We start from the raw sequence: 19,979 nt of genomic DNA on the forward strand, positions 1-19,979 counted from the left end.
TAATAATAATAGCAGCACTGAAGACCCTCATGACTGTGCTGCAGTAAAAAGGTCTCCTAAAATATCAGATAATTTGAATGTTTTATGACATGGTTAGCTCAAATTGTCACATGGCACCACACCCCCAAAAATGTATGAATCAATTTATCAAAAATATTAGGAATTATAAAAAAAAAGTCATTATGTCTATGGAGAGTCTCATAAAAAATGTGACTGTGCATGCGTGCATTTAAAATTTTCCATGTAGTGCCATTAAAATCAAAACAAAAAAGATTTTTCCTTTTCTTATCTTTGTCACTCTTTTAGGGGGCTTTCACACTGAGCATGTTTGCTAAGGTCCGAGTGCGATTGTTCCTGGTGTGCTTGGTGTGTTGGTCTGGTTTCACACTCAACTTGATTCTATTGAACCCTGCCTAGTGAATATGCGTTTGTATTATGTCATCACAAATGTGCACGGTGCATGATAGGAAACAGGACACGGGTCAATATATTGTATTTTTTTATTATTAATTTGGTGCTATTTTGTGTAGCAGAGTGTCATGATCACCGTCAGTTCCTGGACTACACTTCCCATAATCCTCTCTGCCTGTCACATGCACACTCCAAACCAATCACCAATTGCCACATACAGCTGTAGCTCATTACCTGGACTATAAAAGACTCACACACACACCACCACAGGGCGAAGTCTTGTTTACCCCGGTTGCAATTCTGAGCGTTTATATCCTGTCTGCCTGTCTGTTACTGATCCTGCCTGTTACTGATCCTGCCTGTTACCTGTTTACGATCCTCTGCTGCCTACCCCTGACTTGTGCTTTGTATACTGATCTGTGAGTGATATCTGCCTGTCCTGATCTTTGCCTGTATCCTGACCTCGACTCTGCCTGTCCCTTGCTGTTCCTGTTTGTTCCCGTTTGACCTTGCCTGTACGACCACGCTCACTTTTAATAAAAGCTTTGCATATGGATCCCTGCCTGAGTCCAGCCTCATTACACAGAGTGAGCGATGCTTGGGTTTTTCTATACAGTATATGTGCATCACATGAAGGTGGATTTTGTGTCATTCATTTGCCACTCTGATTGCACACTATGTGCAATTACACTGCAGGCTCACTCTCACTCGTATCCAAGATCGTATCCAAGACTCGTATCAAAATCATCAACACAATCCCCTACATTTGTTTTATGGAACTAATGACATCGCTATCAGCTAAAATACATGCACAGTTTACTTTGCTTTCTGAACAAGTGGGCACCCGTCAGCCAGAGTTGCTTTCACATTCAACCGAATCGTGCCATAGTTCCAGTGCAACTAAACTCAGACCACCTCTTACAGGTAGTCTCTGGTTTGGTACTGAGTCAGTATGACAGTTTTCTCATTCAATTATTCATGCGAACTGTTCCCCATTTCAAGATAAACTGCCAGTGTATAAGCACCCTTACTTATTGACCCCTATCCTCCTACTGCCCAACAATACATTAAAAGCTTTAATAACCAATAGTATTTTCTCAATGTTGAGCATTATTTGGGCTGCTGTATGCTTCATATGTTGATATGTCGCCATGAGTCCAACCACAGAACCATCAGAGTGTCATATAATGGTTGAGAATAAGCTCACACGATGAGGAATACTTTGAAGGAACAAACTTTAATAACATTAAATCAGGAAATAACCACTTGCATATAGATTACACTGACAAAGACGGACAGAGAATGGGAGATAACTCAGGGCTTAAATAGACAGAGCAAACAAAGGGAGCTAATGTGTTAATTAACACCAGGTGAACTGAATACAATGATCAAATGAACTAACTAGAAACTAGGCCACAAGGAAACACAATGAAACAGAACATACATGTTACAGTATGCACCCTCCTGAAAAGGCATGTCCTCGCACTGTAAATAGTCCAACTGAGGAGGGAGTGAGGGGGCTCTACAGGATATCCTTCGAAAAGAGTAAGGGTGTAACCCCGACATCCTGGCCAAATTTGCCCATTGGCCTCTGTCCATCATGGCCTCCTAATCGTCCCCGTACACTGATTGGCTTCATCACTCTGTCTCCTCTCCACTAATAAGCTGGTGTGTGGTGGGCGTTCTGGCGCAATATGACTGCCGTCGCATCATCCAGGTGGATGCTGCGCATTGGTGGTGGCTGAGGAGATTCCCTCTTTCATATGTAAAGTGCTTTGTGTACCCTAGAGGATGGTTAGAAACTGAAGAAAAACAAAAAAAGTCCAGGGCTAACAACTCAGTCCATGGGGGAGTGGAGAGTGGGAGGAGCCAAAGGCAAAGGCAGGAACAGGGGGAGCCTGATGGTGATCCAGAGGCCAGCCAGGATGGAGTCAAGGGAGTGAGGAGCCATGGTGGTGGATTCAACGCCATGGGGACGATGGATGGAGACGGAGCCTGTGGAGAAGGAGCCCAGTGTGCAGATGGAGAGCCGATGGACAGGCACGAGACCGCAGGCTTCGGAGGCCACAACAGAGTAGTGGCAACAACTGAGCAGGTCCACACAAGAAAAAATACTCATCCTTCCTGTGAGGCCAGAGTACGCTCCTCAATTCGTTCTTTTGTGTGAAATCCCCAAAACAGCTTCAGAGAGAAAAATTCCCACTCCAAGCATTGCCAATTCCAATGGTTGCAATACTTCCAGTGAGGTGTCATGTCAACACATCATTCCAGGGTATGAAATCTCAGAGTTCTTGAGTCAGCTCTTGAGAATGCAGCACTTACCATTGTGGCCGTGACTATATTGTGTGTGTGGGCTGCACAAACATTAGCTCCAGCCCCTGACCAGAATCCAGTGAAGGATCCAGCCCCTGACCAGAGTACAGTGATGGCTCCAGGCCCTGACCAGAGTCCAGTGATGGATCCAGCCCCTGACCAGAGTATAGTGATGGCTCCAGCCCCTGACCAGTGTCTAGTGATGGCTCCAGCCCCAGACCAGAGTCCAGTACCCGCTCTCATCCTCAAGCTCAGTCCAGTGCCAACTCTTGCCCCAGAGCTCTGCCAGAAGCCTGCTCTAATGCTAGAAATCCCCAAGAAAATTTTGGATAACATGTCCTTGAGTCTCTGACGCCCCCTGTGCCTCCCTGGCTCTCTGAGTCTCCAGCGCCACCTGTACCGCCATAGTCCCCTGAACTGCCAGTGCTGCCTTGGTCCCCTAAACTGCTGGTGCCACCCTGGTGGCCCCCTGTGCTACCAGCACGTCCCTAGCTACCTGAACCGCCTGCTCCTCCCTAGATCCCGGTACTGTGGATACTGCCCTGGAGGCTTCCCGTCCTGCCTAAGACACTCCTAGCCAGCTTCCAGGGCCCCCACCCCACTTGACTGTTTATGGCACAAGGACACGCCTTCCAGGAGGGGAGGGTACTGTCACGGTCACCAGCTCTGTCACCAGTCACCGCATCTCACTTGCACCTGCCAGTGATCACCATCAGCACCAGCACCATAAGAACACTTACCTTATCTTCTCTCAGGGTCCAGTCTCGTTAAACATTTGTATTATGAGTATTTTCAGCGTCTTCCTCTCCCTTGTGTCTCCTGTGTTCACCTGATGTCTGCCTGTTTGCTTGTGCTGTAAATAAACACCCTGTTACCCATTACTCTGTCTCTGAGTCTTTAACACTCAGACACCAATTAGCAATTTTAATCTGTCTTTGGTATGAAAATGGATGGGGGACTCAGGCAGAGTTATACGACCAACATGCCAGAGACATATAGAGAGTATATTACTAGAATACTGGATTTTTTTGAGTATACAGAATATTTTACAGTGGTAAAATATCCAGTTTAGTGGTTATTATACAAAAGTACCCTTATCCAGGAATATGTTTTTTTTTTACTGGTAAATTGTCGTAATTGCTTGTTCTCTCAGTGTTCTATTTTATAAAATACATCAAACTATTGACTTGAAATGTGATTTTCAAGTTCAGCAGTGAAGAGGCTTTTTTCAGTGATACTTACTGAACAGATCTGGATTCTTTAATTACAGGCATCATCTTCAAGAACTTTCTGTGTTTCATCTTTATTGTTTCCTCTAACATATTTATTAAAATGAAACTCATCCAGCTCTTTCTCTGAAGTCAACAACACAAAGACTCCATGCTGATCACTTAGACAAAGATAGTTTGACTTTACTTATTGTTTTAGATGTCAAATAACTTTGTATTTCCTGAACTAGTGATCACTCAGTTCATTCAGACAGTGGAACAGATTGATGGATTTCTCTGGAGAGTGAGTGGTTCTGATTTTCTTCTTGATGTACTCAAGTGTTTTCTCATTGCTGTCAGAGCTGCTACTTGTCTGTGTCATAGAAGAATCTTCTGAGACTCCACTGAGAGGCCCAGAAGGACATACAAGTAAAGGTCCAGATGTCCATTTTTACTCTGGAAAGCCTTATCCACAGCTCTCTGATGCAGCTCAGATAATGAAATGTATTTTGATGAATTATTCATCTGAAAAAATTTCAACACTTAGAGACAATATGTCCCAAGTGAAAAAAAAGTACATTTCTATAATGTACTTAAAGTGCTCTATTTTCGTGCACTAATTTTGTACTTAATATACTAAAAATTCTTATTTAGTACTAATTAAGATAATCTTAAGAACATCTAAGTGTACTCAACTGTGCTATTTTGAGACACCATGAAATATTAACTAAAATGTGCTTTTAATATACTATCTCTGTATTTAAAAAATGTATTTAGATAGTACATTTGAACCCATAGTGTACAAGTGGTAACTAAATATATTTTTTTAAATACATTTTTTAAATATTGTTATTATTATTTAAATATGTTTGTACAGCAACAGAATACGGTTTTCAGTCCTGTCAGTCTTTAAGTTGCGTTCACACATAGCTATATTCCTAAAACATGACTGGAATAGATGGAATAGATGCCTACAAGTTATTTTTTAAATAATCTAATCAAAATGCATAGGCTACATAATCAGTCAGAGGTAAAATGAAGCCACTTTTTCAATAAGATCTATTTAGAGTAGCCTATGCCGTTCCCCAGAGAAACTGCATTCTTACAAAAGTAATGTGCGTGTTCCCCTGAAAAAAAAACTGCATTAATTCGCTTGCAAAACCATTGTGTTTCGTCAAGAAACTTTGCCTTTACTCGCACAACTTTTGTAAAAACCAATATTTTTGATTGTTGGTTGGTTTTTGGTACTTCATGGCATGTCACTATAAGTAACTGCAACTTATTCCATGAGTTTAGTGTAATAAAGTATAGTCGTGCAGTCAGTGTAGATGATGGTATTATCTATTACATATTTTATTGCTCAAATGCCAGTTTTAAGAATTCCAGGAGCAACGTAATGAGCTTTGGATTATGTTTTTTTGTTTTGTTGTGTCTGTAGCATATTTGAGCTTTGTCCTCCAGGCCTGCAGGAGGCACTAATTCTGCTCCAGTTGGGTTAATGACGCACTGGTGCCGCTGAGAAGTGTCAGAAGAAGACGCGCTGTAAATGGCCGCCTCCATGTCGTGAATGTGAGATTGACAAAAATTAAAGTATTTAACGCTACCCAACTGCCCAATCTCATCGAGATCATAATTGTGTCATATATTTCAACGGTAAGATTGATGAATTTTTCTTTGCTATGTATGATTTATAAAATGAAGGATAAGTAATTAATCTGATCTTGCTCGAGCGCTTTTAGAAGCGATGTGCTCCTACTGTCTATTAATGTCCTAAGTAATTGAGGGATAAAAGATGAAAGAGCTATTTCCACATAAACCTCACATTTACATGGATAATTCGGCTACATTAGGAACATAATATACGTGATCAGCGATATCTGAAAGGTTTAGTATTTAATGGATTTCAGTGTGCTCTGTATCTGTGATGTCGCTTGAGCTTACGAAACAAAAGTGTTTTAAACTTTAAATACGTTACACACGACACAGATGGTCTTATTTACTGTGAATTTCCTTTTAATAATCATGGTACAGTAATGATATCTGATTGTAATACTGTCAAGAGTATGTCCAGGTCATAATTCACTCCAAAATTTAAATAAGTAAGAAAGAAATTGTTTTGTTTAGAATAAATAAAGGAGATTTTAGAATGTTCTGAGTTTTCAAGAAGCACATTTTCTGTTAATTCTTACGATTTTTAAGAGAAAAAAAATGCAAATTTAATTGTGTATAGTATTATACATATTAGTAGTGTAATTCTGCGTTACTATATTGTTGCTGTACTACTACATTATTACTGTATGAAAAATGAAATTTTTACTTTACTGACAATACTGAGTACTGCATTTGTTTACTTTAACAATGTTAAAAATATTGAATCGAATAATAATATCCTAATTACTGAATATTTAATAATCTAATCAGAATCTTTATAGAGTATAATGGAAATTGCAACAAAATTAGTTTTTAACCTGAAATTTTAACCTGTTACTTTACCCTTATAATACCATGTTATGATAATGATTATCGTGCTTTGTACCTTGGTCTTCACATGATATTATATGAAACATCTCGTCATACAATGTCCAGTGATAACCATGTCCAAAAAATAATGGTAATGCATTTGGTAATACTTTTGTGATTGGTATTGAAATCCAAAATCTTTATTTCCAGTGAAAAGTCAAGTCACGTGTATTTATTATATAGCACTTTAATGCAATACAGATTGTTTCAAAACAGCTTCACAGTAATAAACAAGACAATTATAACAGTGTTAATGTTGCAAAATTGATAAATTATGAAACAACTTTCAGCTGTCAAGCAGCTCTACAAGAGCCAATAATGTGGTAACGGTAAGATTGATGAATTTTTCTTTGCTATGTATGATTTATAAAATGAAGGATAAGTAATTAATCTGATCTTGCTCGAGCGCTTTTAGAAGCGGTGTGCTCCTACTGTCTATTAATGTCCTAAGTAATTGAGGGATAAAAGATGAAAGAGCTATTTCCACATAAACCTCACATTTACATGGATAATTCGGCTACATTAGGAACATAATATACGTGATCAGCGATATCTGAAAGGTTTGGTATTTAATGGATTTCAGTGTGCTCTGTATCTGTGATGTCGCTTGAGCTTACGAAACAAAAGTGTTTTAAACTTTAAATACGTTACACATGACACAGATGATCTTATTTACTGTGAATTTCCTTTTAATAATCATGGTACAGTAATGATATCTGATTGTAATACTGTCAAGAGTATGTCCAGATCATTGTTCATTTCATTTCAGTTCAATGTTGATTCAAAAACTAACTAACTGATATCTTCAGTCTTTTGCAGTACAGATCTGCACGGCTATTGCTGTCCAGCAGCGGACTGATAGTCCAGTTTGGCATCAGCCTTCAATTCCTTCCAAATGAAGGACGGCAAGGAGAACTCTAACGCCACTTCTGGAAGTTTTGCCACAAATCTGGACCACACAAAGCCATGCTGGTACTGGGACAAGAAGGATCTGGCTCACACCCCGTCCCAGTCCGATGGCCTGGACCCAGCCACAGAAGCCAGGTACAGACGAGAGGGAGCCAGGTTCATATTCGACGTCGGGACACGTCTGGGACTGTATCCTTTCATTGCTACCATTTCTACCTTTTTAATGCAGTTTAGTGCAAGTACATCTTGTTCTGTTGACATCTGTGTAGGTAGGTCTAAGTTTTAAATACTGAGAGGATTTTGATATTATCCTTAACCAATTTTTAAGACATTATGACACTCTGGCGACTGGAATAACATACTTTCATCGTTTTTACATGTTTCATTCTTTCAAACAGTTCCCCAGATATGTAAGTACAACATGCTCTTGAAAATCTGGTCATTGCCATTTGTTTATAGTTTACCCTTTTTTTTTAATTTTATGATTTTTGGCAGGAGCTACAGGAATCTAGGATTATCTGTTCCATTTGTAGTGATAAAGCAAAAAGGCACTTGAGATTCCTATTCCTTTGCAATGTAATGTAGGCTATAGACTAATGTTATCAAAAGTAGGGTTGGGCGATGTCTATCAAACTGGCATTGGACAATGTCTACAGTAAAACATCGCAATGGACGTTGACATCATTATAATGAATTAAAAACGCTCTCTCTGCTCCGCTCCAGTGGACACACACATGTTGTGTGCATCTGGAGAAAGAGAAGAGCGCGCATGGAGCTGAAAGGGCTTAAATGCATTTGGCTTTAGATAAAACTACTAGAGCAGGGCTTTTCAAGTAGTTAAATTAAAAATTAAGAAGTTTGACTTAAAAAGGTTAACTGTCTTACCAATAAGAATGATTTAAGGTGAGGTGATTTTGGGATTTAAAAGTCTTCTAACTTTGTTCATGGCACATTTCTCCTGTTTTCCACATCAGTCTTATTGGGAATGTTAAGGCTGTTTCATCCAATTTAAAACTAGTTTAATTATCGAGTGATTTGTGGTTTGTAACCGAGAAGTGTGTGTCGAATTGAAATGCTTCTCACTGGATGTCGCAACGCTGTTTAATAATGGTGACCAGGAATAAATGCAGCTCCATTACAGGGATAGTTTACCCAAAAATGAAAATTTGATGTTTATCTGCTTACCCCCAGGGCATCCAAGATGTAGGTGACTTTGTTTCTTCAGTAGAACACAAATGATGATTTTTAACTTCAACTGTTGCGGTCTGTCAGTCGTATAATGCATGTCAATGGGAATTCCATCTATAAGAGTCAAAAAAACATGCACAGACATATCCAAATTAAACCCTGTTGCTCGTAACGACACATTGATGTCCTAAGACACAAAACGATCGGTTTGTGCGAGATACCGAACAGTATTTATATAATTTTTTATAACTGTCCAACTGCCCTGCACATCCGGTTGGTGAAGTCAGAAAACACGTTCTGATGACGGAAGTGATCTCTCGCACTTTGCTTCAATGAGTGCAAGAGATCACTTCTGTTGTCAGAGCGCGTTCAGACCTCACCAACCAGATGTGTAGGGCAGTTGGACATAGTGGTGTTTTAGAGGTAAAAAATGATATAAAAACTGTTCGGTTTCTCGCACAAACCGATCGTTTCATGTCTTAGGACATCAATGTGTCGTCACGAGCCGCAGGGTTTAATTTGGATTTGTCTGTGCAAGTTTTTTTTTTTTTTTACTCTTATAGACGAAGTTCCCATTAACATGCATTATACGACTGACAGACCGCAATTTGTGTTCTACTGAAGAAACAAAGTCACCTATGTCTTGGATGCCCTGGGGGTAAGCAGATAAACATCAAATTTTAATTTTTGGGTGAACTATCCCTTTAAGCATTCGTTCCGTTATCCACTGGGCTGTGCTGCATAGTTCAAAGTAAACTAGTGAAACACATGAAAACAGCGCTATTTGTTCTGTATTTGTTGTTACTGACCGAGAAACAACTTCCAATGCAAAAATCGTTTCAGATCGAACAAATTCCGATGCCAAATTGTTTCAGATCGTTATGCAAGCACGTTTGGCCAATTTACGGAAAAGAAAGAATCGAGACAAAAGAATGATTAATTCACTAATGATTGGTATCGCTGGTTCAGTCGACAGAAATACGGGACACACATAATAACTGATGAAATATTCGCAAGAAAACATTTCTCAGGTCAGTCGGAGGAGCGCGTATGGTGTAAACAGTGCGTATAGCCAATAGACGTACATCTGCAGGCGCCACTTTGGCCATGTATCTAACCAAATTTAGCCACACAACCAGGAGAAGAGGAGGAGGGAGGTTGGGGTGCCCTTGAGCCGGATGAAGATAATTGGCGTTCTGTCTCGCGGTCCAGATGAAAACATGCTGGGGTCCGGATGTGGACCACGGTCTGCCATTTCAATATCAGTGGTTTAGTTCAAATCCTGTGGAATCATGTTGCCGGCTCAATATTGTGATGTCTGTCAGCATCGGTGATGGATGATGGCATCGTCTATCGGCCCATCCCTAGTCAAAAGTACCGACTTCAGTACTTCGGTACTGAAATATTAAAAATGTGACCAACATTTTCCCCATAGCATTTTGAGTGGATTCTTAAACACCTCTGATTGGACATTGTGTTCACGTGCTCAACAGATATGTAAATAGACATCTTTCATGCTCAAGCGCTTACACAGATACTCACAGAAGAGTCTGAAAGCAGGCCTCTATCAGTGAATATATTAGTGATCCGCTGATAGACACCTGCTTTCAAACGCTCCTGTGTATATCTATGTAAGTGCTCGGTGAACAGCGCTTACAGAGATTCAAATTATGGTTGTTCAATTTATGATTATTTAAAGTTGTTTGGAGTCAGAACTAATGTTTTAATTTTGATGGCCTTTAAAGTCCCCCTGCCCTATAGTCAATAATTGTACCTCTTAAAATTATCTTATTAATTATCTTATTATAAATTATCAAAACGTATTTAAACATTTCCTGTGAAAATAGTTTCTTTGTTTCATCTTAAAATGGTTTTAATGTAAGTGTACACCCTTCCTTCATTTAGTTTACGCAAATCAATGAATATGCAAATTAGTTACCGCCTCCACTCAGTCACACCAGCTCGGACCACCTGATCCATTCGGTCAACTGTAGTAAATGCTAAACAGTGGCAGATGGAAATACTGGTTTAATTCAGCCATATATTTTTGAACCAGAATCTGATTCAGGAGAAGAAGAGGAAGAGCGAATTATACAGGCTCGTTTACAAGTCGTTGTGTCAGAATGGTGTGTTTTATGTATCGATCTTGATTTCTGTTGTGTTGTGTGAGGGAACTAAAAGGATCTTGGTTGAAAGACAGGGACTGAGTAAACGGTGTGTATGTTAAAAGGTGATCAGTAGCCTGTAGCACACTCTAAATTTAAACACGTTTATTAATTTACGTTTCCCTCAGGTGACCGGGGCTTGTTGTCTCTTCTTGGCTGGTAAAGTGGAAGAAACCCCCAAGAAATGTAAAGACATCATTAAAACAGCTCGCAGTCTGCTCAACGATGTGCAATTTGCACAGTTTGGAGACGATCCAAAGGTTTGTAACCCAGTCATCACATAAATTCTCTCTTGTGATGTCACTGTATTAAACATCACTGATTTTCATGGGATGTCTCCACAGGAAGAGGTCATGGTCTTGGAAAGAATTTTACTCCAGACAATCAAGTTTGATTTACAAGTTGAACACCCCTACCAGTTTCTGCTGCGCTATGCTAAACAGCTGAAAGGTATTATTTCAATTTGAATTTAAGAAGTCAATTTAAGTTGTTTTTGTATAGTGCTGCTTTGTTGTGATGTTGCTCATTGGATGGTGTTTTTTTTTTTTTTTTTTTTTTCAGGTGATAAGAACAAAGTTCAGAAGCTTGTGCAGATGGCATGGACCTTTGTCAATGACAGGTTGGATTGACTTTATTTATTATCAGCAATGAAACTGTATTTCATTATTTGTAACATTATATTTTTTGTCTCCATGATTCTGTTGTCATTTAGCAATTGCCATATATTCATATCAGGGTTATTATAGTTAACTCAATTTATTGGTAACACTTTATTTTAAAGTGATGTAGTTACATGTTACTACATGTAGTTACTGTAGTTACTATAGTAACTATTAATTATGCATAATTACAAGTTACTAATCCTAAACCAAACCGTAACTCTATAGTATGTACATGTTGTCAATAAATATTACATTGTCCTTTCTCAAAAGTACTGAGTATCTAAAATAAAGTGTAACCAAAATAAAATGTAACCATATTATCACTAAAACCATAAACATGTTTTACCTGAAATAAAAATATTGTAAAATATTTTAAAGCTTAAACTTATTTTATTTCAGCTAGTTGCCAAAGGAACATTTCTCATTTTCATTTAGTTTAAATAGATGTACTAAAATAACTAAAACTAAAATTAAAAATTAAAGGATTAGTTCACTTTCAAATAAAATGTTCCTGATAATTTACTCACCCCCATGTCATCCAAGATGTTCATGTCTTTCTTTCTTCAGTTGAAAAGAAATTAAGGTTTTTGATGAAAACATTCCAGGATTATTCTCCTTATAGTGGACTTCAATGGCCTCCAAACGGTTGAAGGTCAAAATTACAGTTTCATTGCAGCTTCAAAGGGCTTTAAACGATACCAGACGAGGAATAAGGGTCTTATCTAGTGAAACGATCGGCCATTTTCGGAAAAATTTAAATGTATATGCTTTATATAAACAAATGATCGCCTTCCAAGTGCTTCCGCCAAAACCGCACGTACGTATTCTTTAAAAAGCTTACGCTGTATGTCCTACGCCTTCCCTATTCTACTTACGCAAAAAATGGAACTGGCGCTGCGTTCGTTCCGTAAGTAGAAATAGGGAAGGTGTGGGAATTACAGCGTAAGCTTTTTGAAGAATACGAAAATGCGGTTTTGGCGGAACCACTTGGAAGGCGATCATTTGTTGTATATATAAAGCATATACATTTAAATTTTTTTTAAAATGATGATCGTTTCACTAGATAAGACCCTTATTCCTCGTCTGGTATCGTTTAAGGCTCTTTGAAGCTGCACTGAAACTCTAATTTTGACCTTCAACCATTTGGAGGGCATTGAAGTCCATTATAAGGAGAATAATCCTGGAATGTTTTCATCAAAAACCTTAATTTCTTTTCGACTGAAGAAAGAAGGACATGGACATCTTGGATGACATGAGGGTGAGTAAATTATCTTGAACATTGTTCTTTTGCACCAAAAAGCAACAAAAGAATGTGAAAGGCCTCTTTTTACAAGCAAAATATTTAATGTATCATCTTTGACTCTTTCGCAGTGTTAACAATGTTTGTGTGTATTTCCAGTCTCTGCACAATGTTGTCCCTCCAGTGGGAGCCAGAGATCATAGCAGTGGCAGTCATGTACCTTGCCGGCCGGCTGTGTAAGTTTGACATTCAGGAGTGGACGTCAAAGCAGTCATCTCGCCGCTGGTGGGAGCAGTTTGTACAGGATGTGCCGGTGGAGCTCCTGGAGGGTAAGAGACTGCAGTAGAGCACATGAATGTGTTTGACATTATGCATTTCAAACTCTATGTCCCTCTGTCAAAATGATTAATTGGGTATAGGAACATTAACCCTAGTAGTCTAGTTTGTCATCATAATGTACTGCTCACTTCCAGCTTTTATTGATCTCCATACCCATTTCTTGTGTTCTACAGACATCTGCCACCAGATTTTGGATTTGTACTCGCAGGGTAAGCAGCCGATACCCCAGCAGCCTCAGATGCAGGACAAAGAGAAACCGCCGCCCCCTCCTGCTGCCCAGCCTGGCCAGTCAGGAGGGCAGAACCCACCTGCTCAACCTCCCTCCAAGAAAAACTCGCCCCAGGCCAGCCCACCCGCTAAGATTAAACGGCAACATGTAAGTAAAGCATTTTTAGTCAGGTGATTTATTTTGGAGAACACAAATTTGTGTCCCAGATTCTTTCCAGTCACTTCCCTGGCACATAGCCATTCAATCCTGACTCTAGTTGGTGGGTCTAAGGTACTGCCGCCTCCAGGATTATGGGTAGTATAGTTCTTGAAAGGGATAGTTGCCCCAAAAATGAATATTATTCCATGATTTACTCACCCTAAAACCATCCTAGGTGTATATGATTGTTTTATTAGACGAACACAATTGGAGATATATTTAAAAATATCCTTAAACCTCCAAGGTTTATATTGGTTGTGAATGGCTGCCCAAATTCTGAAGACAAAAATAATGCATCCATCCATAAAAAAATGAATCCGTACAACTCCAGGGGGTTAATAAAGGCCTTCTGAAACGAAATCGATGTGTTTGTGTAAGACAAGTATCCTTATTTAAAACTTTATAAAGTAAAATAATGAGGTCCCGGCACGACAGCCATACGCATTCGGCGTACGTCCAAAAAGCGTTAACTTCACAATGCCGTGACGTTCTACACTACGCAATGACGTCAATCAATCAGTGTTTCAACCACGGAAAGATGTCAATAAAACAGCTTGTAAACAATGTTATATAATGTCACATTTACCTCAGAAAAGCCGTTCAATGTCCAAAAACTTTAGTCAGCTAGAAAAATGAACTTAGAAAGCAGCATTTAGCTAAATATATGCACTATATTTCATATTCATTCTATTTTTACTTAACCTTTTCTTCAATATTTTATGTTTGAATAAATCCATTTTATGACACCCACCATTTAAATGTTTAGTTAAAAAAAAAATAGTATAAACATACTTAAAGGTATTATAGAGGATGTTTTGTTTTTTGCAACATTTTTGCAATATTACTTGAAACTGTCTTTACTAACTGATAAAAGACTATTTATTAAGTGCACTGAAAGGAATAATATCACTATACATCATCTGTGCACAAGGTAGGGCCTTAAAAACATCAGCCAATCGTTTACGCGATTTGGCCCTCTGACTTGTCAATCACTGCCATTACATTCCTTATGAGAGATGTGCGCGCTCCAGTAACTTTCCACAGGCGCCGCATGCAATGTTTTTGTCAGGAGTAACAACTGCAGATTATGAGTTACCTGCGGTGAGTCCGACATAATGAATCCACTAACACGACACAGCGAATGCTGGTGGTAAACAAACACTTGTGTTCCAATACTTGTGCACGAGTTTTGGGAGGCGTTCCCTCGAAATGAGCTGTGAAGGACGGGGGTTGTTCTTATGCATGTGCTCATTTCAAAAACTCACTAACAGTCTTTGGTTTCTCAGTCATCGAAAACATCCTCTATAACACCTTTAAGTCATTAAAAATGTATTAGAACATTATTAATTAATTTTTTAATCTTTTAATATTATACTTATGTAACTGGGGTTAAATATATTTTACAGCATTAGTTGAGTGAGATTTTTTTGCTTTAAGGAAATTTGCTGTGTACTGTAGCCTACCTGATAGGCCCCAAATTAATTAGTATTAAATTGAAGTTAATCTAATCAAAATCAAATAGCAAGGTTGTAAATCAAAATCTAATCCAATTGTGTCAATACCCAACCCTTGTGTCAATAAATGTTTTTTTTTTTTTTTAATATAAGTAATGTAGTACCAACTGAATCCCATGTATAGGTTACATTAGTTCAGAGATTTTAGTTTCGGTTTTTTAGTTCAGAACTTAGTTCAGAAGTTTTTTCCTTGAGAAAATTTGCCATATACTGTATCTGATAAATATCCAAAATAATCAATATCGAATTGAATCTGAATTGAATTTCAAGCTTGTGAATTGAATTGTGAAATTTGTGTCAATACCCAGCCCTAAATTTTGGAACTCATGGTAGATGTCAAAATAAAATAAAAAAACTGGCTGAAAATGAAATGTAGAAAATTTGCCATATACTGTATCTGATAAATATCCAAAATAATCAATATCGAATTGAATCTGAATTGAATCTCAAGCTTGTGAATCGAATTATGAAATTTGTGTCAATACCCAGCCCTAAATTTTGGAACTCATGGTAGATCTGTCAAAAGAAAAAAAAAAAAAATTGGCTGAAAATGAAATGTAGTGCTTTGCTATTTGTTACTTTTGATATGAAACAAAGTCTCATAATTGTAATGCAATGTAAATGTTTATATACCTCTTATACCTATAATATCTTTTTTTTCCTTTTATACAACTCTTTTTACAACTAAGTTTTTATTTGAGTGTTGATTTAATTAATACATTTTATTAATTGGTTATTAAATAATATTTATTTTAGTTTTGGTTTTGAATGAAAACTTTAATTTTGATGTTTTGGTTAAAAAAAATGCACTTTGGTGCAATTCAATTCAGGAGTGTTAAATAAAAAATTTAAAAAATAAGTTTCATTAAGGAGAAAATGAATGGAATTGTTACATTCCTATGGTAATTGTTAGAGTTTTAAAGACTGTAATATAAAATGTTTTATTTTATTTTGTAGGTCTCTCCCAAAGATGAACCTAAAGCCCCAGCAGGTAAATCACTGCATTCAGAGGACATTTTATAGTGTCATGATAATGAATGTCTATTGTGAGATGATGAATTACCTGTTGTATTAAGTGTCCATTTCTCTTTGTCTTTGTTTCAGAGCAAGTTGGGTCTAAGATACCACGGCTGGAGAGTCCTATGCCCCCTCTTCCTGTGTCCCAACCCCCAGGTAAGGCTTTCTGCAGTTTGAAATAGGCAGCAGAATAAATCTTTGGATGCATGTTCATTGCTCATCATAAACCAAAATATGAAGTAATCTGATTTCATTGTTTACATAACCATTAGGGGATTGCCCAGTGGGGTTATAGGAAAAAATTGTCTCTATTACAGGATAGATTACTCTGCATCCTGGTAATTCAGACAAACTGCTTTTAGTAATGCATATACAAACCGGGTGTGCCTCATACGTCCTGAAAAGTGAAGCTGCGGGCTCTTTGATGCCCCCTGGACTACTGTTCAAAAGTTTAAAACATAAAAATAAATTATGCTTCAAATAAAATTTTCCGAAATATGGTTTTGGTCATTTAAGGTAGTTATCATGCTGATTTATATTCAATTGTTCGTTTTTGGGATAAGTTTGATTTTAGCTAGTAATTTGGTGCTATAGAAACGGGGCGTGTCATCGTGATTCACAGTTGATTGACAGTTGTCTGAGGACTGTCGGAGCTTCTAGGGGAGATTGAAGATAAATAAATAACTATTAATTTTCTTTCTGTGTTATTTCACACCGACAAAATGGGCACAGTAAACTGCTAACTGACACAGGATGGGATATCTTGAGCTTTTCTCTGTAAATTTAAATGTGGACTTCATAAGCAATTAATAAATGTTATTCTTAAGATAACACGCCTAACATTAGCAATGGAAAAAAAGCAGGTGATCGTTATCTGGCATTATAATTATTTTTATGGGTATAAAATAATAATTAGCAGGATAAAACAATGATAGCATCTAATTAATTATAGGCTCAAGCTGATTGTAACGTTAGTTTAAACATTTTATTTAAAATGGCTCTGCTGATCCTGCAGCCAATGAGTTTTTTTTGCTATAATTCATATAGCTCAACATAGATAGTCTGGTTCAGTGTTTGTTGTAGGCTTATCCTACAGCTCACTATCAAAGTTCCTCTGAAACCCTCCACCTCCCCCATTATTACCACATGCTCCACCTACCTAGATCTGCTACGGGATTTATGTATGTGTTTTTATGCTGCAGCGGCATATCTTACATGCTCACAGCAGCTTGTCTGTATATCTATTAGCAGTAAATATATGTGCTGCGTGTTTCACGGTGAAGCGCTGCGCTGTGATCTTACATGTGAACAGCTCATGATCTGCTGCTGTTTGCGGCATCTCAGACCGGCTCAATTTGCAGTAAATGCTGTTCCACACGAACTTCATCTTCATCTGCTCTGAGTTTGGGTTGCTTGAACGTGTTTGGGAATGCAACATGGGAACTATCTTCCCATACTTGTAATTAGAAGCACCTATCAACAAAAGGGAATCTTTAAGGGCTTCCCTGTGTTTTCCGTCAAAATTAGAATTCATGGTTTAACATTTAAAAACGAAGACCTTAAGACAGCCATAAATATTAGTATTGTAATTTACAACCGTAAAATTACAATACTAATATTTATGGCTGTCTTGTCAAGTAAAACAATAATAATAATCATTTTTAATACTGTTTTAAAAAAATCACAATTGTAATTTTAATTAAAATTTGGTATTTGATGTTTGTTTTTTTTTTGTTTTTTTTAATCCGTGACTATTTATTAGATAGTGTATCAATGATACTAACAAACTGTTCTGACATCTGCCCATACATAGATCGCAAGGCTCCATCTGCCATCCCAGCGCCTCCTGCTGAAGCAGAACCAGCCACATCAGCTGAAATGGACCCAGCACAAGGGCCGGCTCCTCCTCTGCCGCATGGGGCCCCGCCGCCTCTACCTCACCGCCCTCCACCCCCTCCTCCCTCAAGCTATATCATGGGAATGTCCACGTCCAGTTCGTACATGTCTGGGGAGGGATTTCAGAGTCTGCAGTCCATGATGAAGACCGAAGGGCCCTCTTACGCACCCATGCCCCCTTCGTACGGACTACCTTACCACCCGCACGTCTATCCAAATCCCCCGCCTCCAGGTCCTCCTCCCCCAGCCACTTACCCTCCTCCTAATCTGCCGCCACCCACCCCATCTTATCCCCCTCCAGGCTACAACCCCAGCTACCCCCCTCCACCCCCACGCATGCCACCAGGGCACAATGTGCCCCCTCCGGTCATGGGCTTACCTCCCGCTGGGTACCCACCTCCTCCCGGCCCGCCCGGCCAACCTCAGGTGCCGATGCCGCCCCACGCCATGCCGCCTGTGGCAGGAATGAACAGAGGGGCATGGATGAGATGAGAGGTGATGAAATCAGTTCTTCACACCTTGGTTTAGGCCCATGATACATGTGCCTGTAAACAATATACACTGTCTATACCAGGTTAATATGTATTCTGATGCAGGTTTCACAGAAAGGTACAGATTCAGCTGCCAAGTTGAACACTGGTGGAATTTGAGTGTCAGGGAGGCTATGAATTACCACAGACTTCCGCTTGGGTTCAGGGTTTCACCATTCAGGAGACTTCCTCTCCACTTATTCGAATTAAAGGGATAGTTTACCTCAAAATCACCCTCATGTTGTTCTAAAAATGTCTGAAAGATAATTTTGTAAAATCTTCATGAATCTATTTTTCATACAGTGGTTTACAGTGACCATGGGTGGCCATTCTCCAAAAAGGACAAAAAAAAAAATTATAAAAGTGGACTTGGTCAATATGACATTAAGTCTTCTGAAGTCATTTAAGACAGAATTTAAATCTGATTTTAGAGCTGATTTCAGCTTTAAAGCTCCTCACACTAAGCAGTTGTTTGGTTTCAGAAGACATGAAATATAGTGCACTTGTAGTATGAATTATCTTTTTTTTTTATTCTCATAGCTTCTGGTCAATATAAATGGTTTTTGTATGAAAAGATCTGACAAGAGGTGAAGATTCATCAAAATCTCAGTGTGTTCCTTGGAAACAAAAATCATACAGGTTTGGAATGACATGAGAGTGAATGAGAGAATTTTCAGTTTGGAGGAACCATCCCTTTAAATTCATTCACATCACCACTTACATTCCAGAACATCTTTCTGAATTATGAATTCTTGATTGTACATATGATTTATTCTGTAATATCTTTAGGGAACTAAAGATATTTTTTTTCTTCAGTGTTATGTCTTCACTTCCCTCTGCCTTTGCTTTTTAGTTGGTGTATTGGAGAATTCATATTATTTTCTTAGCAACATGCGGAAAATATCCCAAAAATCATCCTTAGCAGTCCTTTTATTCAGATGCGTTTCTGGCATCTTTGACTGACTTGAGGTCAAGTGCATTGATTGATGGACATTGTTAGTTTCATAGTTTCCCGTATGTGCCTTAGTTTGGTTAATAGTTGATCGGCAAAGGACTTGCTGTGCTCAACCACCTTGTGTTTGCTTTGTTTTTTTAGGCAGATAATAAAAGTCTTTTTTCCCCTTGTGCATTTATTGAATTGTCTTATGTTAAACTGCACCACTGTCATGCTATCAATTACCAGAAAAACTATATACAAATTTTGTATTTGGATAAACATTAAAATACATATTGTGCCACACAAGTATAGCCACAAGGTTTGAAAAATGATTTGGTTCAACATGAGAATAGTGTGGGAAAGGCTCTTACAATCTTTGCCTGTGCCGTTTCCTGGCGGAATGAACTAGTCATGCTTAGAATGACAGAAGAAAAAGCATCCCAAGATGTGTGACAGTATACACTGATCAGTCACAACAGTTAAAACCACTGACAGGTGAAGTGAGTAACATCAATTATATTGTTACAAGGGGTGGGATATATTAGCAAGTGAACAGTCAGAATTTCATGTGTTTTAGAAGCAGGGAAAAAAGACAAGCAAAGAGATCTGAGTGACTTTTACAAGGCCCAAATAGTGGGTCAGAGCATTTCCAAAGGGGCAGTTGTGGCCTAATGGTTAGAGCAGCGGTAGGCAAGTTCGGTCC

The 19,979-nt window shown here is 38.5% G+C and overlaps 1 protein-coding gene across 1 annotated transcript; it reads left to right on the plus strand.

Moving 5' to 3' along the window:
* The first annotated feature begins 5,420 nt into the window (after positions 1-5,420).
* ccnk (cyclin K) lies at positions 5,421-19,466 on the plus strand. The gene is made up of 11 exons (XM_048206312.1): positions 5,421-5,585; positions 7,262-7,550; positions 7,690-7,771; positions 10,843-10,974; positions 11,059-11,164; positions 11,276-11,333; positions 12,776-12,945; positions 13,129-13,331; positions 15,854-15,887; positions 16,001-16,069; positions 17,727-19,466. Exons 2-11 carry the CDS (start codon positions 7,348-7,350, stop codon positions 18,299-18,301), a joined length of 1,632 nt encoding a protein of 543 aa, XP_048062269.1. The 5' UTR covers positions 5,421-5,585; positions 7,262-7,347; the 3' UTR covers positions 18,302-19,466.
* Positions 19,467-19,979: the final 513 nt, after the last annotated feature.

This window comes from Megalobrama amblycephala, linkage group LG11, assembly GCF_018812025.1.
Source record: "Megalobrama amblycephala isolate DHTTF-2021 linkage group LG11, ASM1881202v1, whole genome shotgun sequence".
Classification (NCBI taxonomy): Eukaryota; Metazoa; Chordata; class Actinopteri; order Cypriniformes; family Xenocyprididae; genus Megalobrama; species Megalobrama amblycephala.